Genomic DNA, 26,530 nt, shown 5'->3' with positions numbered 1-26,530 from the left:
AGCAATAAAGTATTTTTTAGTTAAGGTATGTACATTTTAAAAAACATAATGCTATTGCTTGCACACTTCATAGCCTATAGTATGAGCGTAACTTCTACATACCCTGGGACACTCTCTTTATTGCAGTGGTCTGGAACCAAACCCACGTCTCTCCGAGGTTTGCCTGTGTTCCTCTACACATATCTTACACTCATATTCATACAATAATTTGAAATTTGTCTGTATTGATGCAATTCTAGTTTTCACGTAGCTCTAGATCACTTTAGCTGCTTAATTCCATCAGATAAATAACACCTTTATTTGCCCATTTTCCTGTTAAGTAACATTTAGCTCTTATTTTCAGGTTTTCACAAACACTGATGTGATGAACATTCTAGTATGTCTTCCTTTATCTACATGTAAGAATTTATCCAGGATAAATCCCTAGTAATAAAGCTGCTAGTTAACAAATTATGTGCATTTTTTATGAAAGTAGTTCTATCCACTTACACTATTTCTATGCTTCATATTTGCACCCTTAGTATTTTTAATTTTTGCCAACTTAATAGTCTTCATATGGTATTTGATGGTGTTTTTAATTCACTTCCTTGATTTCCTTCAATGTAACACCCTTCTGTGTTTATTGGCTACTCAGGTTTCCTCTTTTATGGACTGCCTATTAATGCTCTTTGTTTTCTGATTTTTTGTAGAAATTCCACACATAGTCCGGATACTACTAATCCTGTTTGCATTGCAAATACCTTAGGTATATTTTATTGCATGAGGGTTTTTTCCCTCCCTTTTTTCTTTTTCCTTCCAATCCTCACCCCAAGATATATTTATTGATTTGAGAGAGGGAGGGAGGGGGAGAGAGAAGGAAGGAGGGAGGGAGAGAGAGGAGAGGGGAGAGAGAAACATCAGTTGGCTGTCACCCAAGCGTGCATTGAACCCACAACGGAGGTGTGTGCCCTGACTGGGAATCAAACCCATGACCTTTTGGTGTACGAGACGACGCTCTAGCCGACTGAGCCACCTGGCCAGGGCTAGTTTTTGCTTTTTTGTTTTTGTTTTAATGTAGTCAAACTTACATTACATGGGTTGTATTTTCCTATCTTATTTTTAAAATATACTTTTCTACCCCAAGACCGGATTTCTCCCCACTATTTTCTTCTATATATTTCAAGTTTTGTTTTTTCAAATTCTGGCTCTTATCTACCTGAATGTATTTCTGTATATCAGGGATTGGCAAATTACAGCCCATGGGCCAAATCCATCCCACCACCAATGTTTTTGTTTTTAATTTTAGCATAACTACATCCATTTGTTGTAACTGTCTATAGCTACAAGGATAAAACAGAGGGAGACAGAGACCATATAGCCTGCAAAGAGTAAAATATTTACTATCTGGCCTTTTATATAAAGCTTATTGAACCCTGAATGTATATGATAGGAGGTAGGGAATCTTAGCAATATTTTATTTTTCTTATTTATTTTTTGCCAGAGGAATAACAAGCAATACTCAGTCCAACCTTTCCCAAGTGAATAGGAACTTTTTATTTACCAAGTTCCCATACCTACCTCGTCTGTTTCTGGGCATTCAATCTACTGTCTTAATTTACTTTACTATAGAATAAGTTCCTGACAGGGTCAACTTCTCTACCTTATTCTTTTTCGAAACTTTCTTTAATATTAACTATAGGATCAACTTCTATCCCAAGCCCCTATGGGAATTTCTATTTAAACAGCATTAACTTAATGATTAATCTGGGAGAGTTCAAATCTTTCTGGTATTAAATACTTTTATCCACGAACATAGTACTGTATACCTTCAATTTATTTGGTTCTCCTTTCACGTACAATTGTTTTGTAAATTCCTTAAAGTTTTCAGTCTTTTGTTTTAACTGGACTACAGGGGTACAACTGAGTTTTAAATACTTGTATATTTTTAAAACTCAGCCAAACTCTTTTATGAGTTCTAACGATGAATGATTTTTCTTGAATTTTCTATGTATATAATCATATTACCTGAAAATGACTTTTGTTCCTCTCCTCTCCAAAACTTAATTTTTCCTTCTTTGTTTCATGTATGTGCCATTGTGAAGACTATATTAGATTTTTGTTTGTATATCTATGATGGTTTTTCCCATCCTTTTACTTTTAACCTTCCCATTATCCTTTTTATATTTAAACAGTACATAGCAGGGATCCAGTCTGAAGATCGTGTTTTTACCCTTTCTGTTCACTGTGATTACTAATCTCTACTTCTAAAACAGAGCATTTTTAAAACTCTATGAATTTATTGATTTCTCCTGGTAATTCAGTATATTTTGCTTTATATATTTTGATACTGATATTAGATACAAACTAGTTAAGAATTTTATCTTCCTAGTACTCTGTTCATTTAATCATAATATAGTGACCTTTTGCCCTAACAATGCTTTATCCTGTAAAGTACAATAGTTCATCTACCACACAAGCTTTCTTCTGGTGAACATTTGCCTATTGTATTTACCCAGTTATTTTCAATTTCTTTATTCCTCTATGTTTTGGTTGGGTCTCTGGTAAATAGCTTATGGATGGATTTCAGTTTATCATCCAACCTGGGTCTTTATCTTTTAGTTATATGAACTTTTACTGGATTTTTAGCCATATACATTTTAGTCTATTTACATTTATTATGATTACTGATCCATGTAGGTTTATTTCTGTCAACTTATTTTGTACTACTGGCTATACTTTATTTATATATTTCTTTTTATTATGAAACATTGAAACATAAAGATGAGACCAGACCTTAATATGAGGAATACTGAGGCTTATCAAATCTTAACATTGTCCTATTTGCCCCAGAAGAATTATGAAATAACACATTGCAGGTGCAACTGAAATGTCACTCTGATTTCATTACCACTTTCCCTAGAGAAACAAATTCATGAACTGAATGTTTATTGTTGCCACCCACACTTTTATTCTTTAACAGATTTATGTATCTATGAACAATATATAATACTGTTTGAGGTTTCTCAACTTCATACAAGTGGTCGTGCCGACTGATGTTTCCAGCAGCAGTGTGTGCTAAGCAACCTTGGCATCGGCAGGGTTACCCCCAACTCCACAGGTCTCACGAACTCCTCACGCAAGGAACACCTCTGATGCCTACCCTTTTCTCCCCCTCTCATGGATCATTCCTATCTGCCTGCAAACTGCTCTGGTATCTTCTATCTTAAAAACAAAACAAAAACGCATCCCAACCCAATATCCCCTTGCAGCTATTGCTACCTTTTGTTACTTTTCACTGCAAAGTTTTTTGAAAAAGGTGTTGTTATTCTGTTTCCTCACTTCACATTCTTCCCTCGCCCATTCCACTGACACCATTTAAGAGCAGTCATCAATTCCTTCCACATTATCTTGACCTTGCAAATGATATTCAATACAACGCTCCCTCCTTTTTGAAATGTCTTCCCTTAGCTTCCAGGACACTGCATTCCCATATCACTGACATTTTATTTTCAATTCTCCTTTGCCAATGGCTTATGTTCCTCAACTTAACTTCTAAAAGTTGGATTAACCTCAGAGCCCTCTCCTAGGCTCCTTTCTTGTCCATGGTATGGCAGGGGATGCTACCTGGCCACTGAACTCATTCTCCTCTTGTTAGCTATAGCCTGGCACATAACTGGCTAGCTACTCTTCATTTCCCAGAAGCCTTTGCAGTTATCCGTGATCGTATGACAAGGCTCTTGTCAACAAGATGTAAACAAATTGGTATGTGCCATTTTCTGGCCAAAGCTGCTCTTTCCTTTATACTTTTCCCTCTTACCATGGGTCAGAGGACTGAGAAAAGCCAGAAGAGGCAATGACCTGCCTTTGATGAAAACAGATCACAACCCAAGTGGAAGAGAAGTAACAATATGGGAGGAAAGTGATCCTTGAATGATTGTGAAGCAAAGCCACCCAATGACCAGGAATCTAGACTGTTACACAAGAAAGAAATAAAGGTCTGTCTCGTTTGAGCCATTCCACTTACGTTTCTTTGCTATGGTAGCTGAGCTTTTCAATCTAACTCATATATGTACTCCCTGGTGATCTCATCTAGTCCCATGTCCTTAATGATCATTTATGCAAAGTACTAAATCCAGATCCAGATCTTGAGTTCTGACCTTCCAGAGCTAGACCTGAACATCCAACTGCTTCCCTGAAAGATCCACAAGGATGTCCAAAGGTGAATCGCAAACTAACAACTGCTAAAACAATTTCTGATTCCTCCTATCCCATGCTCTCATAAGCCCTGAGTTTTTCTGGTTTTTCTTCACTCCAATCACTATTCAAGTTATGCTCTCTCTCTACCTCTAAAACACACCCCATTCCCCTCCTCTCCAAGGAAGTCCAGCCCTCTTTCCACTCCCTGAACTCGGGGAACCCATTCTTGCCTCAGGGCACCTGTACCACCAGTTCTCTCCTGCTAGAATGCAGCTCCTTTTATCTTTACGGCTGGCTCTCTGTCCTCATTCAGGTCTCAGTTAGATTCCGTCTTCTTAGGCTGTCCCCTGGTGATCTGCTCCCACGTTGCTGCTTCAATTCCCGGCACAGAACTTACTGCTGGCTGACATTTCTTTTTTTTTTATTTACTTACTTGACAAATATTTACTAAGTTCCTAACTATATTCCAGGCACTGACCTAGACAGATACAGCCATAAAGAAAAAGTTGGCTTCCATCCTAATAAAATACATAAAGCAGATGGTGATAAATACTATAGAGAAAAAAAAAGAAGGGCAAGGGGATGGGAGGACAGGGGCCAGGGACTGCAATCTTAAGTAGGATGGTCAAAGAAAGTTTCACTAAGATGCCAACTGATCAAAAAACCTGAAAGAGCGCTGGCTGGTGTGGCTCAGTGGGTTAGGAGCCATCCCGCAAACAGAAAGGTCACCGGTTCAATTCCCAGTCAGGGCACACACCTGGGTTGCGGACCAGGTCCTCAGTTGGGAGCGCACAAGAGGCAATCGATCGATGTTTCTCGCCCTCTTCCTCTCCCTCTTTCCCCCTCTCTAAAAATATATGTATTTTTAAAACAAACCAACCAACCAACCTGAAAGATATGAAGAAGCAGGATAGGTGGCTACCTGTGGAAGAGGTTTCCAGGCAGAGGACACAAGCACAAAGGCACTGACAACAAGGGGGTAATATAAATGAGAGAATGATGGAGGAGGAAAGCAGGAGATGAACATAAAGAAGAAATGGTACCTAGATTATCGAGGGCCATGTACAGGAGGCCACTGGAGGAATCTGAAAAGAGGTATTTTGAAAATATACCATGGGGGTCAAGGATGAAAGAAGGGAAACCAAACTGTAAGCAAAATAATACTGCTTCCTCAATTTTCATAACCCAGCCTCCCCTTGCCGTTCAGGCCGATGTCGGACGGCGTGCTCCCAGAGGACTTCCTGGACAACCAACCTAAGGAGAGATGCCTGCCTAGGTGAGGTGTTAAGGTCAGGGGTGGCGAGAAGTGGTTGAATTTGGATGTGTTCTGCCACAGACCTAACAGGTTTTCTAATGGATCAGGTATAGAGTAGGAGTGAAAAAGAGGTCCACGGAGGTTCTCAAGTTTTAGCCTGAGCAATTAAAAGGCCCGAAATGAAATTTATTGAGATGAGAAAAGCTGATGAATACTTAGAAGAATTAAATCTGGAGTGAAGTTTTAGATACAGTCAGTTAAAAGATTTATCCATTACATAGTCTATTATATCTATCAGTAGATATAACTATCTATTAATAGTCTACTTATTAGATATTTATTAGGTATAAAGTGGGCCGGCAACTGGATATGCCAGACTGGGTTCAGGGGAGACAATCCAAGCTAAATTTGGGAATCATCAGTATATGGGTAGTATTTAAAAATGGTATTTAAAGACCAGATGGGATTCCTAAATAAGACCACCTCCAGCTTCTACTCTCGTCACATGTAGTTTCCAAAAACCATCTAGAATAATCTTTTTAAAACAAAATATAAGATCAAATCATTCCTCTTTAATATTGTCTCTGCACTTGGAGTAAAATCTAACCATGACCTATAAAGCCCTGAATCATCTGACTCAACTACCTCTCTAAGCCAGAGTCACATGGCTTCCTTTCCTTTCTGGAAGGGCACCACATTTTCCTGACTTCCCACATTTGAACGCGGTCTTCTGTGCCTAGAATGCTCTTCCCTGGCCTCTATATCTTACCTCCTGCTGACCCCTCAGCTCTAAATTTCAAGGTCACCTGCTGAGGCCTTTCTCTAACATCCAACTTAAATGCTTCTTCTGTCAAGTTACCTCTTTCAAAACACCTCACTGAACTGAGAGAGAGATTGAGATTGGGATTGATCTGCTGTGTGTTTACTCCAGCAGCCAGTAAGCTCCATGGGTGCAGGTACTTTGTCTTGTTCAGTGCTCTACACTGAGAGCCTAGCACAGTGCCTGGCAAGCAGCGGACATTCCAAAGTATTTGTTGAATAAATTGAGACAACAGTCTATCGTGCAACATGCAATCTGCCTCGTTATACACAGAATAATGACAAAAACAACTAACCACTTTAAAACTGTTAAACAAATTATATAGTTCTGGGTTTCATCCACTCAGCACTTTTCATTCATTCACCATACTTTGTACTTAAAAGGAATTCTTTAATTTATAGTCGTAGTTGAATGGAGCCTTTAGGGAACATTTAATTCTCAGTTGAGAAAGGAGAGCAAAGTCAATTAACACTTTTCTGTCCTAAGTTACACAGTAGCAGAGCTGTCATGTGAACCCAAGTCCTGAATTTATTATAGTTTAGTGCTTTTTCCAAAACCAGTTTTTATCTGGTACATTTTCTCTGAAGCAGCAAGAACTGATACAGGAATCACTTTCATCCCAAAAGACACTGTTCACTTTGGATATGTGTTTTTTAATTAACTGCAACAATCCAATACACACATACACAGACATCATGCTGTCTCTACCTAAAAACTGGGCAGCTATTATTGAACTGAAAACCAGATATATGTGTTATAAAGTTAGCGTCCAGTACTTAGTAATCTTGCTAAGTCATCAAAAGAAGCAGTCTTCATTAGGGAACTTTTAACAATAAGTAATGTGATTTTACGAACAGTAGACCCCTCCTCCCTGCAGAAAAGGAAAACTGGAAAGTAGCAGTAGTTGAAGAAAACAATTTTTTCACATGTTGCTTTGAGATATGGGACCCTCAATACTCTGAAAAGTCAGAAAATTTCGCCAACAAGGTGCTAAAGGAATTTCCTTTTGCTCGATGCACAGGGTACACACACACACTCACACACCCGAAAAGCGACTCCCACGCAAACAGGCACTAGCTGGCGTACGTTTGCCCAAACGATTTTGGATCGGCGGGCAAGCCCCCCAATGACCTCCCGCGAGGAGGCCGCCTTCGCCCTCCCTACAGTCCACGCGCAGAGCGAGGCACGCCAGGGGCGTCTGCGTGGAGGCCAAGGACCCCGCCGCCGCCCCGCGGGAGGCCCGTGCGAGACCACTAGCCCACCGCTGTCCCCGAGGCCGGGCGGGCTCCCCGCCGGCGCCCCTCTGCTACCTTTCCGCCGGAAGAAGGACATGGCGGGGCCCGGGTCGGGGCGGAGGGCGCGGGGGGACTGTCGCGGGGATGGCCCGGCTCCCCTCATTCAGCAACCGGCCCGGACGTCCAGGTCCGCAGCGGACGCCACACTAGCCCGAAAAGAGACCCTTCCTCCAGGTGTGGACCCCACCGCCTCCTCGAGATGCCCAGGCAGCTCCTGCCGCCATATTATCAACAATCCGCCAGCCCGGAGTTCCGGTCCTTCCCCGCGCGAGGCTTCACGGGAGGCCGCGCCGCCGGCCCCGCCCCGCCTTCTTCCCGGAGTGCGGAGGCGCGCGCTCGCGCCCGCGAGCTCCTTAGCTTGTGCGGCGGTGTCGTTTCCCGGGGCCCCGGGGCCCTGACCCCGCCGGCCGTGGGCGGCCGCCCCTTTCCGGCGACTGGCGCTGGCCCTCGGCGGAGCCGTGCAGGCCCTGTTCCTGCGAGAATGACCCTCCTGAGGGGGGAGCCCCTGGAGCGGGGGTGGCGCGCCGCCGCAGCCTCGGGCGTCCGGCTGCGGACACCTTGCGGAGTGTGCCCTTCTAAACGGCAGGGCTGAGACCGCCACGCTCCGGCCCGGCCCCTCCCGTGTCTCGGTCGAATTTGGTGACAAGGCACTGGCGGGCGGGAGCTGCTTTACCCTGCACCCCCTTCTCGTGCTCTCCCAGGGAATCCGACACCCCCACCCCACCCCGGCTGCGGGTTGGAGGCGACCAGGGTCCCCGGATGCAGACCAAGAAGTTTAACCTGTTTTATGCGGCTGCACTAGCTCCCTCCGTCAGTGACCTTGGCAGTGGGAAAGGATTGGACTTAACAGAACGCAAGCCCTGCCTTCGAATGCTCGGACTCGAGAGGCGCATAAGAGCCTCGCCAGTATCTACCGGGCAAACTCCAGTGAATCATCCTTCAGGCCTTTTTCAAATGCCGTTTTCCTGCAAATCTGATGACAGTCCATATACCCCTAAACCAGAGTAAAACAAGCCTCCCCGCTTTGCCCCTAACCCCACCCCCATGACTATGCTCAGGGACTGGGTCATAATTGTAACCTTGAACTCCTGCTGCGAAGGAGCCTGAAAGATCACAGCAACTACTTAAATGTTGACTGGTTTTAACATCTATGAAGTCCATCAGGTGACAGGGAAACCGAGGTCCAGAGATAAGCAACTTTTCCAGCGTTATTCAGTGTGTCAGCATTGAGACTGTAACTACAACTGGGGCTATTTTCACCGTATAATTAGAACAAATAAATGGATTTGTCTATTTTGGTTTTGTTATCAAACTCAAGGAGTTCGCCTCTTGGGGTGCTCTAGTCAACAATGAGCTGTGATTGTGACAACGTAGTTTTGTTACGGGAGACCTCGGTTCCTCTTGAAGGAAAGACTCCATCCAATCAGGAGAGGAAGTTGCAGCGTCAGGTGAGCAAGAACATATGGGCGGTGGGGAAATACACCCCAAAGGGACTGAGTGGCACCGCAGAACGGGAGTGCCTTCTTCAGTTGCAAAGCTCAGGTATTCATGGGGTCTTTTTCCTGGACTTCTGCTTCTGTCCCTTGTCTGCCCATGTGGTCTTGACTGACACTGGTGACCTATGCGGCTGAACAATGTACTGAGATTAAATCAGAAATCTGGCGACCACAACTCTGGCTGAGGTGAGGCCTATCCCAGCTTAAAGGCTTGCCTTCGGCCCTGTAGACCTGCAGGAAAGCACTAGGATAATGTATTCCCTTTCTCTTCCTTGCGTGCCCTGGCTCCCGCCTGACAAGCTACCTGTCCTGAGGGCTTTACTTCCTTGTAGCAAGTAAAGAACACAGGATTTTTTTCCAAAGCTCTGTCTCCCTGAAAGGTAGCTTCGCCCTTGCTTATTTATATACACTATTTGCTCAATTACATGCTGATTTCATCTTGGCAGTTGGCTACACTTACCAGGTTGGGCTCCTATCAATCTTATCCTCTTTACAGCTGGTCTGCAAAATACTATGCTACATTTTACATTTTTACATTTAGCAAAAGTAGCATTTAGTAAGGATGGCCCAGACCTTGAGAACCTTGTCCTATATAACAATTTGTGGCATTTAAGGTAATCACAGTTGCTACTGGTTGAAAGTTTACTATGCACAGGTACTGTACTAAACCCTCCAGATTAAAGATAGTCTTTGCAGTCAGTCTCATTATGGAGAAAACTAGGCACATAAAAATAACCTGCCCAATGCCCTGGCCAGTGTGGCTCAGTTGGTGGGAGTGTCTTCCTGTAACGAAGGTTGCGAGCTCAATTCTGGGTTGGGGCACGTGCCTAGGTTGCAGGTCCTATCCCAGGTTCGGGTCCAGGTCCAGGCACCTACAATCCCCAGTCCAGCCATGTGCAGGAGGCAACCAATTGATGCTTCTCACTTGTATCAATGTTTATTTCTCTCCCTTTCCCTCTCCCTAAAAGCAATGAAAAAATATCCTTGAGTGAGGATAAAAATAAATAATAATAATAATAATAATAATAATAAACAACCTGCCCAAGGTCACAAGCTAGAGAATGGGCCTCCAGAACCCAAGGTCAAGCATCTCCTTGGTAAGGGGAGTGTGTCCTGGCAGGAGCAAGAGGGATTGGCCAAGGCTCTCCGTGCCCCAGTGTATCCTCAACCCGAGCTGGTGCTGAGAGTGGACATCTGTTCAGCTGTGTCCTCCGGGTCTCAGCAGAGGTTGCAGAGGGGTCTGAGAGCTGCCCCTGAGGGTCAGACAAGTCCCTGGGAACCCTCCTGTTCTCAGGAGCAACCACTCTGCTGTTTGTGATCAATACAACCGCAGATCACGCCCCACTCCCCCCTCCCCAAATTGAGCTTTAAGTGAAGTCAAGGAGAAGCCGGGCAGAGGTGCTAAGGGGGATCTCTCTGCCGGGTCATTGTAAGGGGACAAGTGGTAAACGCACAGGACATCTAGACACTTAGCAAGAAAGTGCAGCGCCCTTCTCTCGTTCATTCGGGAGGCCAGTCCTTTGGCAGCCGCGGTTTTGTATTTGTTGACTGATTAGTTGGTTGAGACTGGAGGGGGGAGTGCAAGAAATCCCCTGAAAATTCCGGGATAAGAGGAGGGAACTCGGGGCATGGGAGGAGTGCTCTAGTTTCTCTAAGTCTTGTCAAATTCTTCCTCGTTCTCTCCAACTAAGCCTAGAATCCATGCAACAGCCATGTCCCACTCGCCGTCCAATGGGATTGCTGCTCTGGAGCCCCTCCTAGCAGAAATTCCGGAGCTGCCTTTATCTTACCAGGCAGCCGAATACATCCCAGTCAGGTGCTAACAGCCATCGATATTCATTAAACACCTGTCATGTGCTCTCAGTGTATCATGGGCTTTATGATCACAGCCTCACTTCTTCCTTTACTCTCTCCTCCGTGAGACGGCTGCCCTCATTACCCTCAGATCTCAGGTGATGACCGAGGCTCAGAGTGGTTTACACAGGATCCCACGATCAGCAAGGGACAGAGACAGGATCTCATTCACTGTCGGTCTGACTCCAAAGCCATTTGCTTATCCCATGTCCTCCTGTCTTTTCCTCCACCTCCAGCTAATACCCATTTATCTAGCGTTCCAGGATGGGAGATCCATTTATTGGGCAAGTCTATGGGAATGAGTGATGTCTGCAGTGCACATGCTTTCTGAATCATCACCCATTAAAGTGTGTATATACTTAGGGAAGCTTTAAGAGTTTGGTCATTTAATCTTGTGAAATTTGGCAATCCACATATGAATAAAATTAAAGCAAGAATATAAAAATAAGCAAGAATACAAGAATATCTCATTAGCCTGAATACCTAGTTGTGGCAAATACTCTATGTTGCATTTCCAAGTTAATTTGTTAAAGTCGCTTGAAATTACATGTAAAACAAAATAAATTTTTACAAGAAGGAGTTTCTTTAATTATGCTCCTGATTTTAAGGGAATCCTCACAGTCTTTTTACAGTATACCAATTCTATCAATAACAAGAAGCCAGTGAGGTAAAATCAGCAAGTCAGTTATCACAAAGCCAATGAATAAAGTTAATCTATGAAAAACTGATTACAAATCTAAAAAACTATGTTCTACTACAAACATTCTAACATGTAGTTTCTATATCAATCATTCATATCCTCAAAGAAATTATTCAAACAAATCTTTTGATGCTATAGAAAAAGGAAGCCCCTTGATCCTTTTTAGAAAACAGATAAAAACACACACAGTTTTATGAGCCAGAATACATATAGGGTAGGGCAAAAGTAGATTTATAGCTATGAGTACATGAAACACAGTTTATTCTTGTTTTATTATTTATTATTATTGTATTATTTTCCATATGAACAACTGTAAACCTACTTTTGCCCCCATATTGATATCTTAAAATTCTCATCAACTGTCTAAACAAAGGCTAATTCTTTTTTCCCCTAAATGAGAACTTTATTAAGTTACTATCAATTATTTTTATAAGTAAACATAATCAAGATAAATAGTAACTGAAAAGAAGTAGAGAGTAAAAGGTGGTTTTTAAAAAGATGTATTATAGTCCTGGCCAGGTGGCTCAGCTGTTTGGAGTGTTGTTTTGTACACCAAAAGTTTGTGGGTTCGATTCCCGATGAAGGCATATACCTAGGTTTTGGGTTTGATCCCCAGTCGGGGTGCATATGGGAGGCAATCAACTGATGTTTCTCTCTTACATCAATGTTTTTCTCTGCCTCTCCCTTCTCTCTCTAAAAATCAATAGAACATATCATTGAGTGAGGATTTTTAAAAATGCAATAGAATAAAAAGATATATATAATCTAACTTTTGTAGGCATGCCTAAATTTCAAATATACTACCCACTTATAACTATTTTCAGTTAAAAAATTTTTTTCACTTCTACTTGACATACAATATTAGTTTCAGGTGTATAATATAGTGACTACACATTTTCTTTTCATTAAAGATTTTATTTAGTTAGTTTTAGAGAGATGGGACGGTTGGGAGAAAGAGAGGGAGAAAAATATCAATGTGTGGTTGCCTCTCGCACATCCCCAACTGGGGACCTGGCCTGCAACCCAGACATGTGCCCTGACTGGGAATTGAACAGGCAACACTTTGGTTTGCAGGCCAGCCCTCAATCCACTGAGCCACAGCAGCCAGGGTGTAATTACACATTTGTATAACTTATGAAGTAATTACCTTGATATTTGCCCTGGCTGGTTTAGCTCAGTGGATTGAGCGTCAGCCTGCGAGCTAAGTGTCGCTGGTTCGATCTTCCAGTCAGGGTACATCAGAGAAGGAAAACTCTGACTCCAAAAAACCTCCGCTGCCTTGCGGCATACCTCTTCTGGGGAAAGGCTAAGGGAGTAAACCCCGACAGAAAATCCGGAGCCGGAGTCCCTAAGGCGGTTTGACGTTGTAGTCAACACCGGCAACTCCTGCGGCGCACCTGAAGCCAAGCTGTATCGACTCCGTCTTTCCCTTGGACCCTTCAGCTGCGAAGAGAGGGGGGGTCTGCTGCATGGGCAACGGCAGACCCTCCATATCACCCTGCCCAGGCTCTGTAGCTTCAGCTCCACTGGAGAGGACACTCCAGCGTCATCGCAAGATGTCAATTCAACACGGGAGGAGACAGATGCCGTGTCACTCCCGAGTCGGACTGCACAGCCATTCTCGGCGGTGCAGATAGACACTTAAGAAGCTACACCATCGTCTCTCGAGACGGACGGCTGCCGACGACGACGAATTACCTTGATAAGCCTAGTACCCATCTGGTGCCACACATAGTTATTATAATATTATTGACTATATTCCCTATGCTGTACTTTATATCCTCAGGATTGTTTTTATAACTAGCAATTTACATCTTAATCCCTTCCCCCTTTTCACCTATCTCCTCAACTCCCCTCCCATCTGGCAACCATCAAAATGTTCTCTGTATCTATGGGTTTGTTTGTTTGTTTGTTTATTTGTCTATTTTATACTTTATATTCCACATGTAAGTAAAATCATACAGTATTTGTCTTTCTCTTTCTGATTTATTTTACTTAGCTTAATACCCTCTAGGTCCATCTATATTGTCACAAGTAGCAAGATTTCATGCTTTTTTATGACTGAGTGATATTCCATTGTACACATGTACCAAAACTCTTTTATCCGCTCACCTATTGATGGGCACTGTGGTTGCTTTCATATCTTGGCTATTGTAAATTATGCTGCAATAAACTTAGGCATGCAAAAGTCTTTCTGAATTACGGTTTTAAATTTCTTCAGATAAATATCCCAAAGTGGGATTGCTGGGTCATATGGTAGTGCTATGCTTAATTTTTTGAGGACCCTTTATACTGTTTTCCATAGTGGCTGCACCAGTGTGCACTCCCACCAACAGTGAGCAAGGGTTCCCTTTTCTCTAACATCTGCACCAACATGTTTGTTGATGTATTGATGACAGCCATTGTGACAGGTGTGAGGTGGTATCTCATTGTGGTTTAAATGTGCATGTCCCTGATGATTAGTGATGTTGAGCATATTTTTATGTCTGTTGGTCATCTCTATGTCCTCTTTAGAGAAGTGACTATGCAGGTCCTATGCCTGTTTTTAATCAGATTGTTCATTTTTTGGTGTTCAGTCGTATGAGTTCCTTATACATTTGGAAAGTATCATTAGTGAATATCTTCTCCCTTTAGTAGGTTGTCTTTTCATTTTGTTGATGGTTTCCTTCACTGTGAAAAAATTCTTTAGTTTGATATAGTCCCATTTGTTTACTTTTTCTTTTGTTTTGCCTGCCCGAGAAGACACAGCCAAAGAATGTCTCTAAGAGTGATGTCAAAGAGTTTACTGCCTGTATTTGCTTCTAGGAGTTTCATAGTTTCAGGCCTTACATTTAAATCTTTAATACATTTTGAGCTTTGTAGGTGGTATAAGAAATTGATCCAGCTTTATTCTTTGGCATGTATCCGTCCATTTTTCTCAACATCACTTATTGAAAAGACTGTCTTCTTTTTTTTACCTTATATAACCCATTGTATATTTTACCTCCTATGTCATAGGTACACATTTATTTCTGGGCTCTCTATTCTGTTCCATTGATCCGTGTCTGTTTTTATGCCAGCACCATGCTGTTTTGATCACTAGAGCCTCAGAGTATGGTTTGATATCAGGTTGTGTGATATCTCCATCTTTGTTCTTCTTTCTCAATATTGCTTTGGCTACTGGGGTTTTTTTGTGATTCCATATAAATTTTAGGATTATTTGTTCTACTTCTGTGAAAAATGCCATTGGTATTTTGATAGGGATTGCATTTAATCTGTAGATTGCTTTATGTGGACATTTTAATGTTATTAATTCTTTCTATCCATAAAAACAGTATATGCTTTCGTTTATTTGTATCTTTTTCAATTTCTTTCTTCAATGTCTTATAATTTTCTGAGTACAGGTCTTTAAACTACTTGGTTTAATTTATTCTTAGGTGTTTTTTTATGCACTTGTAAATGGGAGTGTTTTTTAAATCTCTCTTTCTGATAGTTGCTAATGGTGTATAAAAATGCAACTGATTTCTGAATATTAATTTTGTATCCTGCTACTTTACTAAATTCATTTATCAGTTCTAATACATTTTTGGTAGAATCTTTAGGACTCTCTATACATAATATGATGTCATCTGCAAATAATAAAGTTTTACTTCTGTTCTAATCTGAGTGCCTTTTATTTCTTTTTATTCTCTGATTGCTGCGGCTAAAACTTCCAATACTATATTGAATAAAAGTGGTGAAAATAGACACCCTTGTCTTGTTCCTGATCTAAAGGAAAATGCTTTCAATTTTTCACTATTGAGAAGGGTTTTAGCTGTGGGTGTGTAATATGGTCTTTACTGTATTGAGATATGTTTTCTCTATTTCTGCTTTGCTGAGAGTTTTTATCATAAGTGGGTTCTGGATTTTGTCAGATGCTTTTCCACATCTATTGATATGATCATGTGATTTTTATTCTGCATTTTGTTATATGGTGTATCACATTAAATGATTTGTGGATTTTTAAAAGTATATTTTATTTATTATGTTGTTCTAGGACCATGGGGGCCCTTTAAACAAGCGGACTCTGCTGAGAGACCGGCAGTTTCTGCCTCCGCCCCAACCCCCACTGGTCTGCACAGCCAGAAGTAATGAGGCTTGATTTTCCCTGGTGCTGGGACAGTGAGCTGTGAGATCTGGTGAGGATCTGGGAACGCTCCTCCTGACTTTATAACGTGTGACTGCACTTTCCGCTGGCCTGCCGCTGCTGCTGCTGCTGCTGCTGCCACCACACCGAGTCCTCTCCACCCCGGCTCCGCCCCTCCTACCTGTCTGGCTGAGTATTTCTTCTTTATATCTTTGTTTGCAGGACTTCCATGCTGTTTGATTTTTCTGGATCTTCTGGTTGTTCCTAGTTTTGAGGTAGTTGTATTCCTTCTTAGTTGTGGAGGGAGATGCAGCGTGTCTGTCTACTGATTTGTGGATCTTGAACAAATCTTGCATCCCAGAAATAAATCCCACTTGATCGTGGTGTATGAATTTTTTAATGTATTACTGAATTTGGGTTACTAATATTTGTTGAGAATTTTTGCAGATATGTTCATCATATTGGCCTATCCTTTTCCTTTCTTTTTGTAGTGCATTTGTTTGGTTTTAGAGCATCAGGGTAATGCTGTCTTCGTAAAATAAGCTTGGGAGCTTTCTTTCCTCTTCAATCTTTTGGAATAATTTGAGAAGATAGGTGTTAATTATTTGAATGTTTGGTAAAATTTACTTGTGAAGCCATCTTGTCCAGGACTTTTGTTTGTTGGGAATTTTTTGATTACTGATTGAATTTTGTTAGTATGATAGTTATTGGCCTGTTCAGATTTTCTGTTTCTTTTGGATTCATCCTTGGAACAGTGTATGTTTCCAGAAATGTATCTATTCCCTCCAAGTTGTTCAATTTGTTGGCATATCAATATAATTTGTTCATAGTATTTTCTTATAATCCTTTGTATTTCTGTGGTGTTACTTGTCACTTCTCTTTCATTTCTGATTTTATTTATTTGGGTCCTCTTTCTTTGATGACCGTTGTTAAAAGTTTATCTTTTCAGCGAATCAGATCTTGGTTTTATTGATCTTTTGTATTGTCTTTTTAGACTTTATATCATATATTTTCTTTTTTTTTAATTTTAATTGAATTTACTGGGGTGATATTTGTTAATAAAGTTATATAGGTTTCAAGTGTACAAGTCTATAATAGATCATCTGTATATTGTATTGTGTGTTCACCTATATCACTTATTTTTATTCTGATTTTTATTATTTTCTTCCTTCTAACAACAAAAGCTAATTCTTCACCCAGTGTTTTACATTTTCAAAAGCATTTGTATCAATAGCTTTGCAAAATTTATCTTTTAAAAATTGTGACCTCTGATTTTAGTTTTAATCAAAGCTGAACCAAAGCAATTTGGGCTTAACATAATTTATTTCTTCTCTAGTCTCCAATCATGCCAGATAAATGGGAGTTTACTGTACACTGACCTCATCAATGGTACTCAAAACAAGGAGTCAGGATATTTTAACAGTAATAATCTTCTAAAATTTCCATAACAGAGACTTCCACTTCCAGAACAGGGTATTTGGACTAGCCACCTGCTGAGGAAAACTAAGAAAGGTGAACAAAATATTAATAGACATTGAGGCAATAAGAAGGTAATGAAGATAACAAAATAAATTAATTTAAAAAGAAGGTATTTAAGAATTACCAGGTGAAGACAGAGAAGATAAACAAACAAACAAAAAGGTCTAGTGAATTAAGTACTGCATTTGAGGTCTCTTGCTCTGGGAGAATTCAGTGTTCATGAAAAAGAGACTGAGAAATGAAAGTAAGTAGTGCTCTTGACAGCACTTTTGATTCTCAGAAAACTGTAAAGACCCCTTGCAGTGATTGCAGCCCAGCCTCAAGCTGGCTGGATGGCCTAGGGAATTTAAGTCCCTGATGGTAAATTAAGGAAACCTGATTGCTTGTGCCCTCGGGTGGCTGATAAAAGAAAATGAAAATCCTCTTGGAATAAGATCACTCAAGTTCTCAAATTATTTCCACAAACAGTGTTCCAAGTGTGATGTCTGGCACACAAATCAGGCACAGGAGGAGATAAGATGTTAGGAAAAAGTCACGAGAAATGATGAAATGACGAGCAATAGGAACAGACACACAGGAGCTCCAGGTAGTGGAATTATTAGACACAGGTTTTAAAATAACTATGCTTATATGTTCAAGAAGGTAAAGATAAAAATCAAACAGAGTAGATATGAAAAAGAAGCAATTAGAAATTCTAGAACTGAATCTAAGTACTAAATAGATGAATCTGTAAACAGTTATAACTAAAGAGAATTTGGGAAATGGAAGGCAGATGAGAAGAAAACATCCAAAATGAAGCTTGTAATGAGATTAGGAAACAGGGAAAATACAGTGAGAACGTTTTCCATGTTTGCTCAAAGTCCCAGAGTGGGAGACGAGAGAGAACGAGTAGCAAAGGAAAATGTTTGAAAAGTGGCTGGCTGGCAACTTTCCTGAGGTGATGGCAGAAACCGACCCATCAATTCAAGAGTCACTATGAACCCCAAACAAAATAAATAAAAAGAAAACCATACCTAGATTATTAATAACAAAACTTCAGAAAATAAAAAGCAAAGGAAAATTATTAAAAAGCTGTGGTGGGGGAAACAGATTACCTTCAAAGGAAGGATACTTAGACAGGAAGCTGATTTTGTCAACAATTACAATGAAAGCCAGAAGACTGTGAAATTAAATCTTCGATGTGCTGGAAAAAGTAACTACCAACCTGGAATCCTATTTCAAAGATGGCACAAAATAAGACATTTTCAGACAAAGAAAAATTGTCACCAGCGAGATTTACTAAAGGATACTGTAAAGAATTTACTTCAGGCAGAAGGAAAGTGGCATCAGCTGGAAAGTCTAAGAAACAAGACATTATAAAGAACAAAGGAAGTAGTAAATACGTGGACAAATGTAAATAAGCATTGAATAATGTGAAAGTCACCAACTGTGCAATTAGGAGATATCCAGACAAGACCAGCCTCACCTCTGAAGCCAGTTGGAAGTTGAGGAGGTCCCTACTACCACACTTAGGTTTGGTAATTTGCTAGAAGGACTTGCAAAACTCACTGAAAGCTGTTACACTCATGGTTCTAGTTTATTACAGCGAAAGGATAAGGGTGGGAATTCAGCCAAGGAAAGAAATGCACAGGGAAGTACCAGCACAGACCTTCCAGTTGTCCTCTCCTCATGGAGTCAGGATATCATTTCTTTGCTGATACTGGTGAAAGGTAATGTGCATGGAGTATTGCCAATCAGGGAAGCTCAATCAGGCCTTGATATCTAGAATCTTTATTGGGGTTCCACCCCATAAATATGGTTGACTGCCCTTGTGGCTGATCTCCAGTCCCTTGAGAGGTCACGCTGATACTGCATAACCCAATGCCCTCACCCCAAGTCACATTGTTACCAGTGTATGCAGCTGGCCCAAGGCCCCCAGTCAAAATGTGAACACTCCTATGAGGCATGATATCCAGGGGCCTAGAGATGACCGCCCAGCAGCTGAGGACAAAGACCAGACCTCTCTTTGGGCAAGATTAAATGATTTTCTACACAAATATTAACAGGCTTAAATTTTTCACCAATATGGCATACTCTGAATCTTTGTAGGACTTATGTCCCACCTTTTGACATGTATGTGTCTTACCAGGGCATCCAGAATACCTGCCATTCCTTGCTCACTATGTCCAATTAGCATGATGTTATCCGTATAGTGCCCTGTGTGATGCCCAGACAATGAAGTATTCTTCAGACCTGCACTATCAGATAATGGTAGTCACCAGCTACATGTAGCTAATCAAATTAAGATGTTTTATAACTGTAAAATACACATCAGATTTCAAAGACTTGGTTTGAAAAATAATGTAAAATATCTGAGTATTCCTGGATGTGTTTCCAGATAAGAATGGCCCTTGAATTAGTGGGCTCAGCAAAGGAGATTACCCTTTCCAATGTGGGGGGGGCATCATTTAATTTGTTATGGGCCTGAATAGAATAAAAAGGAGGAATTCAACCCCTTTTTTCTGCCTCACAACTTAAGCTTGGCCCTCTCATCCCATCTTCTGCCTTCAGACTGGGATTTCTACCATCAGCTTCTTGTTCTCAGGCCTTCAGACTCGGACTGAATTATGCATTTCTCCAGCTTGCAGATGGCTGGTTGTGAGACTTTTGAGTCTCTGAAATCACATGAACCAGTCCCTTATAATCAGTCAATTTCTCTCTCTCTCTCTCCCTCTCTCCCTCTCTCTGTCTCTCTCTCAGTCTCTCTGTTCTGTTTCTCCGGGGAACTCTGACTGATGCACTGAGAGCAGTAGAGTTAACTTGAACTGGACACGACTGAATTTTTGCTGTTCTCCATCCCAGGTGAATAGGAACTACTTTCAATCCTCACTGGAGTTTGAAAGTAATGCACTTGCTAAATCAGTAGCCACATACCAATTGCTAATCTAGAATGGCAATTAAAATTAGGATTATATCTTGGTTAAATGTACAGTACTCCACCATCATCCATCATGGTCCACCTGCGTCTTGCAGGGGCCATAGGCCAGGGAATGAAACGAGAAGTAGAATGGGAACCACCACTGGTTCTTTAAATCTGGCAGGAGGCGCTAATCCGCCCCTCCACCCCAGATGCAGTACTGCTTGATCTGTTATTGTGGCCAGGTGGTCAGTTTAGTTTCGGGGGCTTCAGTTGGTCTTTCTTTTTCTTTTTCCTTTATTTAAACTTAACGACTCGTACTCAACAGGTCAGGGAGCCAATATGAGGGTTTTGTCAAATGCTAGGAAAATCCATCCTGATTATGCCTCACAGTCAGGCATGGATTATGGTCATGGGGTCCTGGGGAAGTGACCACAGGGTGCATCAGCAAACCTAGTCACTGGGACAGGATCTCCAAATGCCCCACGCTTTAGCAGGAGAACATGATAGTGTTTTGGGTCCCTGGTATCAGCTCAGACCCTAAATCCAATACCCCTTGAAGGATCTGAGTGTTCTCTTTCCCAGTTGGCAGTTGCTCTGGTAAATGACAGAAAACCTGTTTGGAGACAGAATTAGGAGAATATCTACTATATTGTGTTTGTTGTGACATTTCAGAGTGTTTCCTCAAGGACACTCAGTTTCCCTTTCAATTGTTAGATTTAGATCTTAGAACAACATCAGGTTTGGAAACTGATGAAAGATCATGACTTTTCTATCATGGTAGCAACATCAGCCTTCTGATATCTGATCTTGATCTTCTTTTGATTATATAAGCCGAACAATACCCTTGTTGGCTGCTTGTCTTGGTCTTTTCAGGCTGCTATAACAAAAATACCATTGACTGGGTGACTTAAAAAACAACAAACTTTTATTTCTCATAGTTCTGGAGGTTGGGAAGTTCAAGACCAAGACGCTGGCAGATTCGGTATCTGATGAAGGCCCAGCTCCCAGTTCGTAGTTGGCAGTCCTCTCTTTGTGTCCTCACAAGGCAGAAGGGGAGAAGGCCACCAGGGCTCTCTTGCATAAGAGCACTCATTCCACTCCTCAGGGCTCCCTGATGACCTGAGCACCCCGGATAAAGAGAAGTCCAGAATCCTTCTGAGAAATTAAAAAGAGAGTTTTCTGCAAACCAAGGAATATAGCTGTTGGTATGAACTAAAAATATGTTCTGAAATGGGGGGACAGGGTGAGGTTTCTAAAGGTATAAGTTGCAAGAAGAAGCTGATGATCAAAGAGATGGGTTGTGAGGGGAGACAATGCCATAAACTTAACATTATTTGTTTTCAACAGTCCACTGACTCAGGGTCAGGCCCGCGAGGTGGTGCGATGAGAACTGAATGAATAAGCATTTATCAAGCCCTCTTTCAGCCCAGACCTGTGGGACAAAAGAGTTTTGTTTGTTTTTGTCCCACAGTTACAGTACAGGGAGGGTTATTTATGAACAGTGCAAGGAGTACGATTTACCAAACATAACAATCAGCACAGGGGGCTGCTTGCTCTGCAGGTGGTTTTGGAGCCTAAGAGGGCAAAGTAATCACCTTGTTACACAGCTTCAAAGGTCAAGCTGCAAAAATCTAAATGCTGGGCCACAAGTTATGATATTAAAGTTCTTATAAGTCCTTATTCCTAATAGCACCACATCGAGGGGTGGGGTTTGAATATGCGAATTTTGGGCAGACACAAACATTCAGAGCATAGCACTGCACACCTTTTCACTGCAGGACATCATCACTATTAGCCATTCCTACATAGCCCTGTGGGTTAGGGCACTCTTGGCACCTCCCCCACCTACGTGGTAATCGTATTCACCACGTCTCTGACAGGTTAGGGCTGTCTGACCGCTGACAGTAGGGAGCCCAGTTCCGTGACAGCATCTCCTGCCCTAGTCCGGGGCCATCCTTCAGGTTCTCAATGATTGAGTGGCCCCCTCACTGATTCATTCGTTATGGTTTTAGAGAATGGAATGACTGCTTGGACCTCCCAGGGAACAGTCAGCTGGTGGATCCTCTGGCATGACATAACACATTTTGACATTCCCACCTTTTTTTTTTTTTTTTTTTAAATGGGAGTACTGGTTGGTATAGGAGACTGTTCGAATCAACCTTTCCAACTTTTACAAATTTTAATTATTATTATTATTTTTTAATATTTCTTTTTTATTGTTTTTTCCATTACCCTTTATCCCCCTTATTCCCTCTTCTACTCCCACCCCCCTTCCCACAGCTGCTCTCACCACACTGTTGTTCTTTTTCTTTTTCGCTCAATCCCTTCACCCCCCACACCCCACCCCACCCGACCTGTCAGGCTGCCCTCCATCTATGAGTCTGACATTCCCGCCTTTCTGAACTGGGATTGTTAGCTCTCTGGCACATCCGACCTGCTCCCTGCACAGGGCAGCCGCTAAAGAAGGATCGCTGAGTCTCTGCTGTCCATGGAAGGGAGCTCTCAGGTTGCAGCGCGCAGAAATGGCGAGTGCCCAGGAGGCGAGGACCAGGTACCCCAACCAACGGTGTCTGCTGCATTATCTCATTTCACATTTTGGAGCTTCTGAAGTCACTGCAGGGTGGATTTGAAGGGTCATTGGGGAACTTAGGCTGGGGTCAGAACTTGATTATTCTGTGGCCTCTATAAGCCTCCCTTCATTCTAGGCACAGAACAGGTGATGTTTTGGGTTTTCTGGTTTCAGTCAGTCTTATCTCAAATCCCATATTTACACAGTCCTTGGAAATTCTTTAAAAAGGAATCCTCCCTTCCCCAGTGCATAGTTACCCTGGAAAATGACCTTAGGCCTCTGAAAGAATGACTTGGAAAATAGGTACTGTATGCATATGTGTGGTGGTATTGCAAGGTGCTTCCTTAAGGGGACACGACTTCCCTCTTAAACAATGAACTCTGAACTGATTTACACCTGGGAACTTGGGACAGAATGTGATTTTCCTTTAGGGTAGCTGACATTAGCCTTCTGCTCATGAGCTCTTGATATTTTAAAATTTATATAAATAAGTATGTGCTAGTCAGCTGTCCATCTTTCTCCCTACTAGAGTACCATGATCCATCTCTCCAGGTGGTCAAGGAACCCTAATGGCAGGTCCAGCCTTGCTTCCCAAAAACAATCATTACATTAGCCTTCTTTTGACATATTTTCTAATTTTATTTTTTAAATTATATTTTATTGATTATGCTATTACAGTCATCCCAATTTTTCCCCCTTTGCCATCCTACATTGAGTTCCCCCCACTCCCTCAGGCAATCCCCACACTGTTGTCCATGTTCGTGGGTCCTGCATATATGTTCTTTGGCTACTCTATTCCCTGTGCTGTACTTGACATCAGCATGACTGCTCTGTAACTGCCTATTTGTACTTCTTGGTACCCTCATCTCTTCACCCAACCCCCTACAGCTTCCCATCTGGAAACCATCAAAATTCTCTCTGTGTTCATAATTCTGTTTCTGTTCTGCTTCTTTGTTTATTTTGCTTTATAGATTCAGTTGTTAATAGATATGTATTTATAGCCATTTTATTGTTCATATTTTTGATCTTCTTTTTCTTAATTAAGTCCCTTTAACATTTCATATACTGATTTGGTGATGATGAACTCCTTTAACTTTTTCATGTCAGGAAAGCTCTGTATCTGCCCTTCCATTCTAAATGATAGCTTTGCTGGATAGAGTAATCATGGTTGTAGGTCCTTGCTTTTCATTACTTTGAATATTTCTTGCCAGTCCCTTCTGGCCTGAAAAGTTTCTTTTGAGAACTTCCTTAGAGGAACTTCCTTGTAGGTAACCAACTGCTTTTCTCTTGCTGCTTTTAAGATTCTCTCTTTCTCTTTAACCTTTGGCATTTTAATTATGATGTGTCTTGGTGTGGGTCTCTTTGGGTTCATTTTATTAGAGACTCTCTGTGCTTCCTGGACTTATATGTCTGTTTATTTCACCAAGTTGGGGAGGTTTTCTGTCATTTTTTTTCCAAATAAGTTACCAATTTCTTGCTCTCTCTCTTTTCCTTCCAGCAACCCCATGATGAGAATGTTGGTACACTTGAAGTTGTTCCAGAGGCTCCTTATTATCCTCACTTTTTTGAATTCTTTTTTCCTCTTGCTGTTCTGATTGGATGCTTTTTGCTTCCTTATATTCCAAATTGCTGATTTGATTCCTGGCATCATCCACTCTATTATTGATTCCCTGTAAATTGTTCTTTATTTTAATTAGTGTATCATTCATTTCTGACTAGTTCTTTTTTATGGTTTCCATGTCCTTTTTTATGCTGTAAAGTTCTTACTAAGTTCACTGAGCATTTTTATAACCAGTGTTTTGAACTCTGCATCTAGTAAATTGCTTTTCTCCATTTTCTTTAGTTCTTTTTCTTGAGTTTTGTTCTCTTCTTTCATTTAGGCCAGGTCTCTTTGTCTCCTCATTTTGGCAGCCTATATATTTTTAATTTTAAAGTAACTTTAATTTTTTTTAATTAATTAATTTATTTATTTTTAGAGAGAGGAGAAAAGAGGACGAGAGGGAGAGAAACATCACTGTGTGGTTGCCTCTCACTTGCGCCCCCAACAGGGGACCTGACATACAACCTAGTTATGTGCCCTGACTGGGAATCGAACCAGTGACACTTGGTTCAACGGCCGATGCTCAGTCCACTGAGCCACACGAGCCAGGGTTTAATTTTAATTTTTAAATTACAGTTGACATACAGTATTATATTAGTTTCAGTTATACAACATAGTAATTAGACATTTACATAACTTACGAAGTGTACACCCTGATAAATCTAGTACTCATCTGACACCATGCATAGTTATTAGAATATTGTGAACTATATTCCCTATGCTATACTTTACATACCCATGATTATTTGGTAACTGATCATTTGTACTTCTTAATACCTTCACCATTTTCACCTGTTCTCCCAATCTCCCTCTTTTCTAGCAACTGTCAAAATGTTCTCTGTATCTATGAGTTTGTTTCTATTTCTGTTTTTTTATATTTAATTTTTTAGATTTCACATACAAGTAAAATCATATGGCATTTGTCTTTTTCTGGCTACTTATTTCACTCAGCACAATACCCTCCAGGTCCATCTATGTTGTTGCAGATGGCAAGATTTCATTTTTTTTTCAATTGAATCATATTTCATTGTATATATGAACCACTTCCTTATCTACTCATCTATTGATGGGCACTTAGGTTGCTTCCATATCTTGGCTATTGTAAATAATGCTGCAGTGAATATATGGATGCATATGTCTTTTCAAGTTAGCGTTTTGGATTCCTTAGGATAAATAACTGGAAGTGGAATTGCTGGGCCTTTTTTATCTATTGTTATAATTTTTGTTTTAAAGTCTATTTTTTCTGCTCTAAGTATTATTTCCCTAGCTTTTTAAATTTCCATTTTCATGAAACATCTTTTTCTATCCCTTTACTTTCAGTCTCTTTGTGCCCTTAGATCTCAAATGAGTCTCTTGCAGGGAGCATATGTAAGGATCTTGTTATCTATTCAGCCACCCTGTCTTTTGATTGGAGCAATTACATTTAAACTAATAGTTGACAGACATGTAGTTATTGCCGTTTTTTATTTATATTTTTTATCTTTTTTATTTCTTCTTCTTAAAGAACTTTTAAAAACATTTCTTATAATACTGGTCTGGTAATGATGAACTCCTTTAGCTTTTTCTTGTCTGTGAGGCTCTTTATCTGTTCTTTGATTCTAAATGATAGCTTTGCTGATTAGAGTAATCTTGGTTGAAGGTCCTTGCTTTTTATCGTTTGAATATTTCATGCCAATCCCATCTGGCATGAGATGTTCCTGATGAGAAATCAGCTTACTTACCCTTGCTGCTTTTAAGGATCTCTCTTTGGGTCCTGGCCAGGTAGCTTAGATGTTTGAAGTGTCATCCCAATATGTCAAGGTTGCAGGTTGAATTCCTGGTCAGGACATATACAAGAATCAGTCAATGAATGCATGAATAGTGGAAAAACATATTTACGTTTCTCTCTCTCTCAAAAAATCAATTAAAAAGAAAGATTCTCTCTTTGTCTTTAACCTTTGGCATTTTAATTATGATGTATCTTGGAATGGACCTCTTTGGGTTCATCTTGTTTGGGACTCTCTGTGCTTCTTGGACTTGCGTGTCTATTTCCTTCATCATGTGTGGGAAGTTTCCTGTCAATATTTTTTCAAATAGGTTCTCAATCCCTTGCTCTCTCTCTTCTCTTCTGGTACCTCTATGATGCAAATATTAATATGCTTGATGTTGTCCTAGAGGCCCCTTAAACGATCTCATTTGTTGGATTCTTTTTTCTTTTTGCTGTTATTCTGATTGTGTGTTTTCTGTTACCTTATCTTCCAAATTGCTCATTTGATCCTCTGCTTCATCTAATGTACTGTTGA

The 26,530-nt window shown here is 40.9% G+C and overlaps 1 protein-coding gene across 2 annotated transcripts in view; it reads right to left on the bottom strand.

The window, feature by feature from the left end:
• The window catches only part of AKAP10 (A-kinase anchoring protein 10), a 73,125-nt gene extending 65,321 nt beyond the window's left edge, over positions 1–7,804 (bottom strand). For both annotated transcript variants that reach the window (XM_090291805.1, XM_090291806.1), the window contains exon 1: positions 7,562–7,804. In XM_090291805.1, the coding sequence (XP_090147931.1) occupies positions 7,562–7,649 (88 nt within the window). In that variant the 5' untranslated portion in view covers positions 7,650–7,804. The remainder of the gene's footprint in view (positions 1–7,561) is intronic.
• Positions 7,805–26,530: the final 18,726 nt, after the last annotated feature.

The sequence above is a fragment of the Furipterus horrens genome, unplaced genomic scaffold (assembly GCF_987537825.1).
Source record: "Furipterus horrens unplaced genomic scaffold, mFurHor1.1.pri manual_scaffold_11, whole genome shotgun sequence".
In the NCBI taxonomy this organism is placed as follows: Eukaryota; Metazoa; Chordata; class Mammalia; order Chiroptera; family Furipteridae; genus Furipterus; species Furipterus horrens.
Note: the sequence above shows the minus strand (reverse complement) of the source record. Positions and strands in the feature narration are given on the sequence as shown.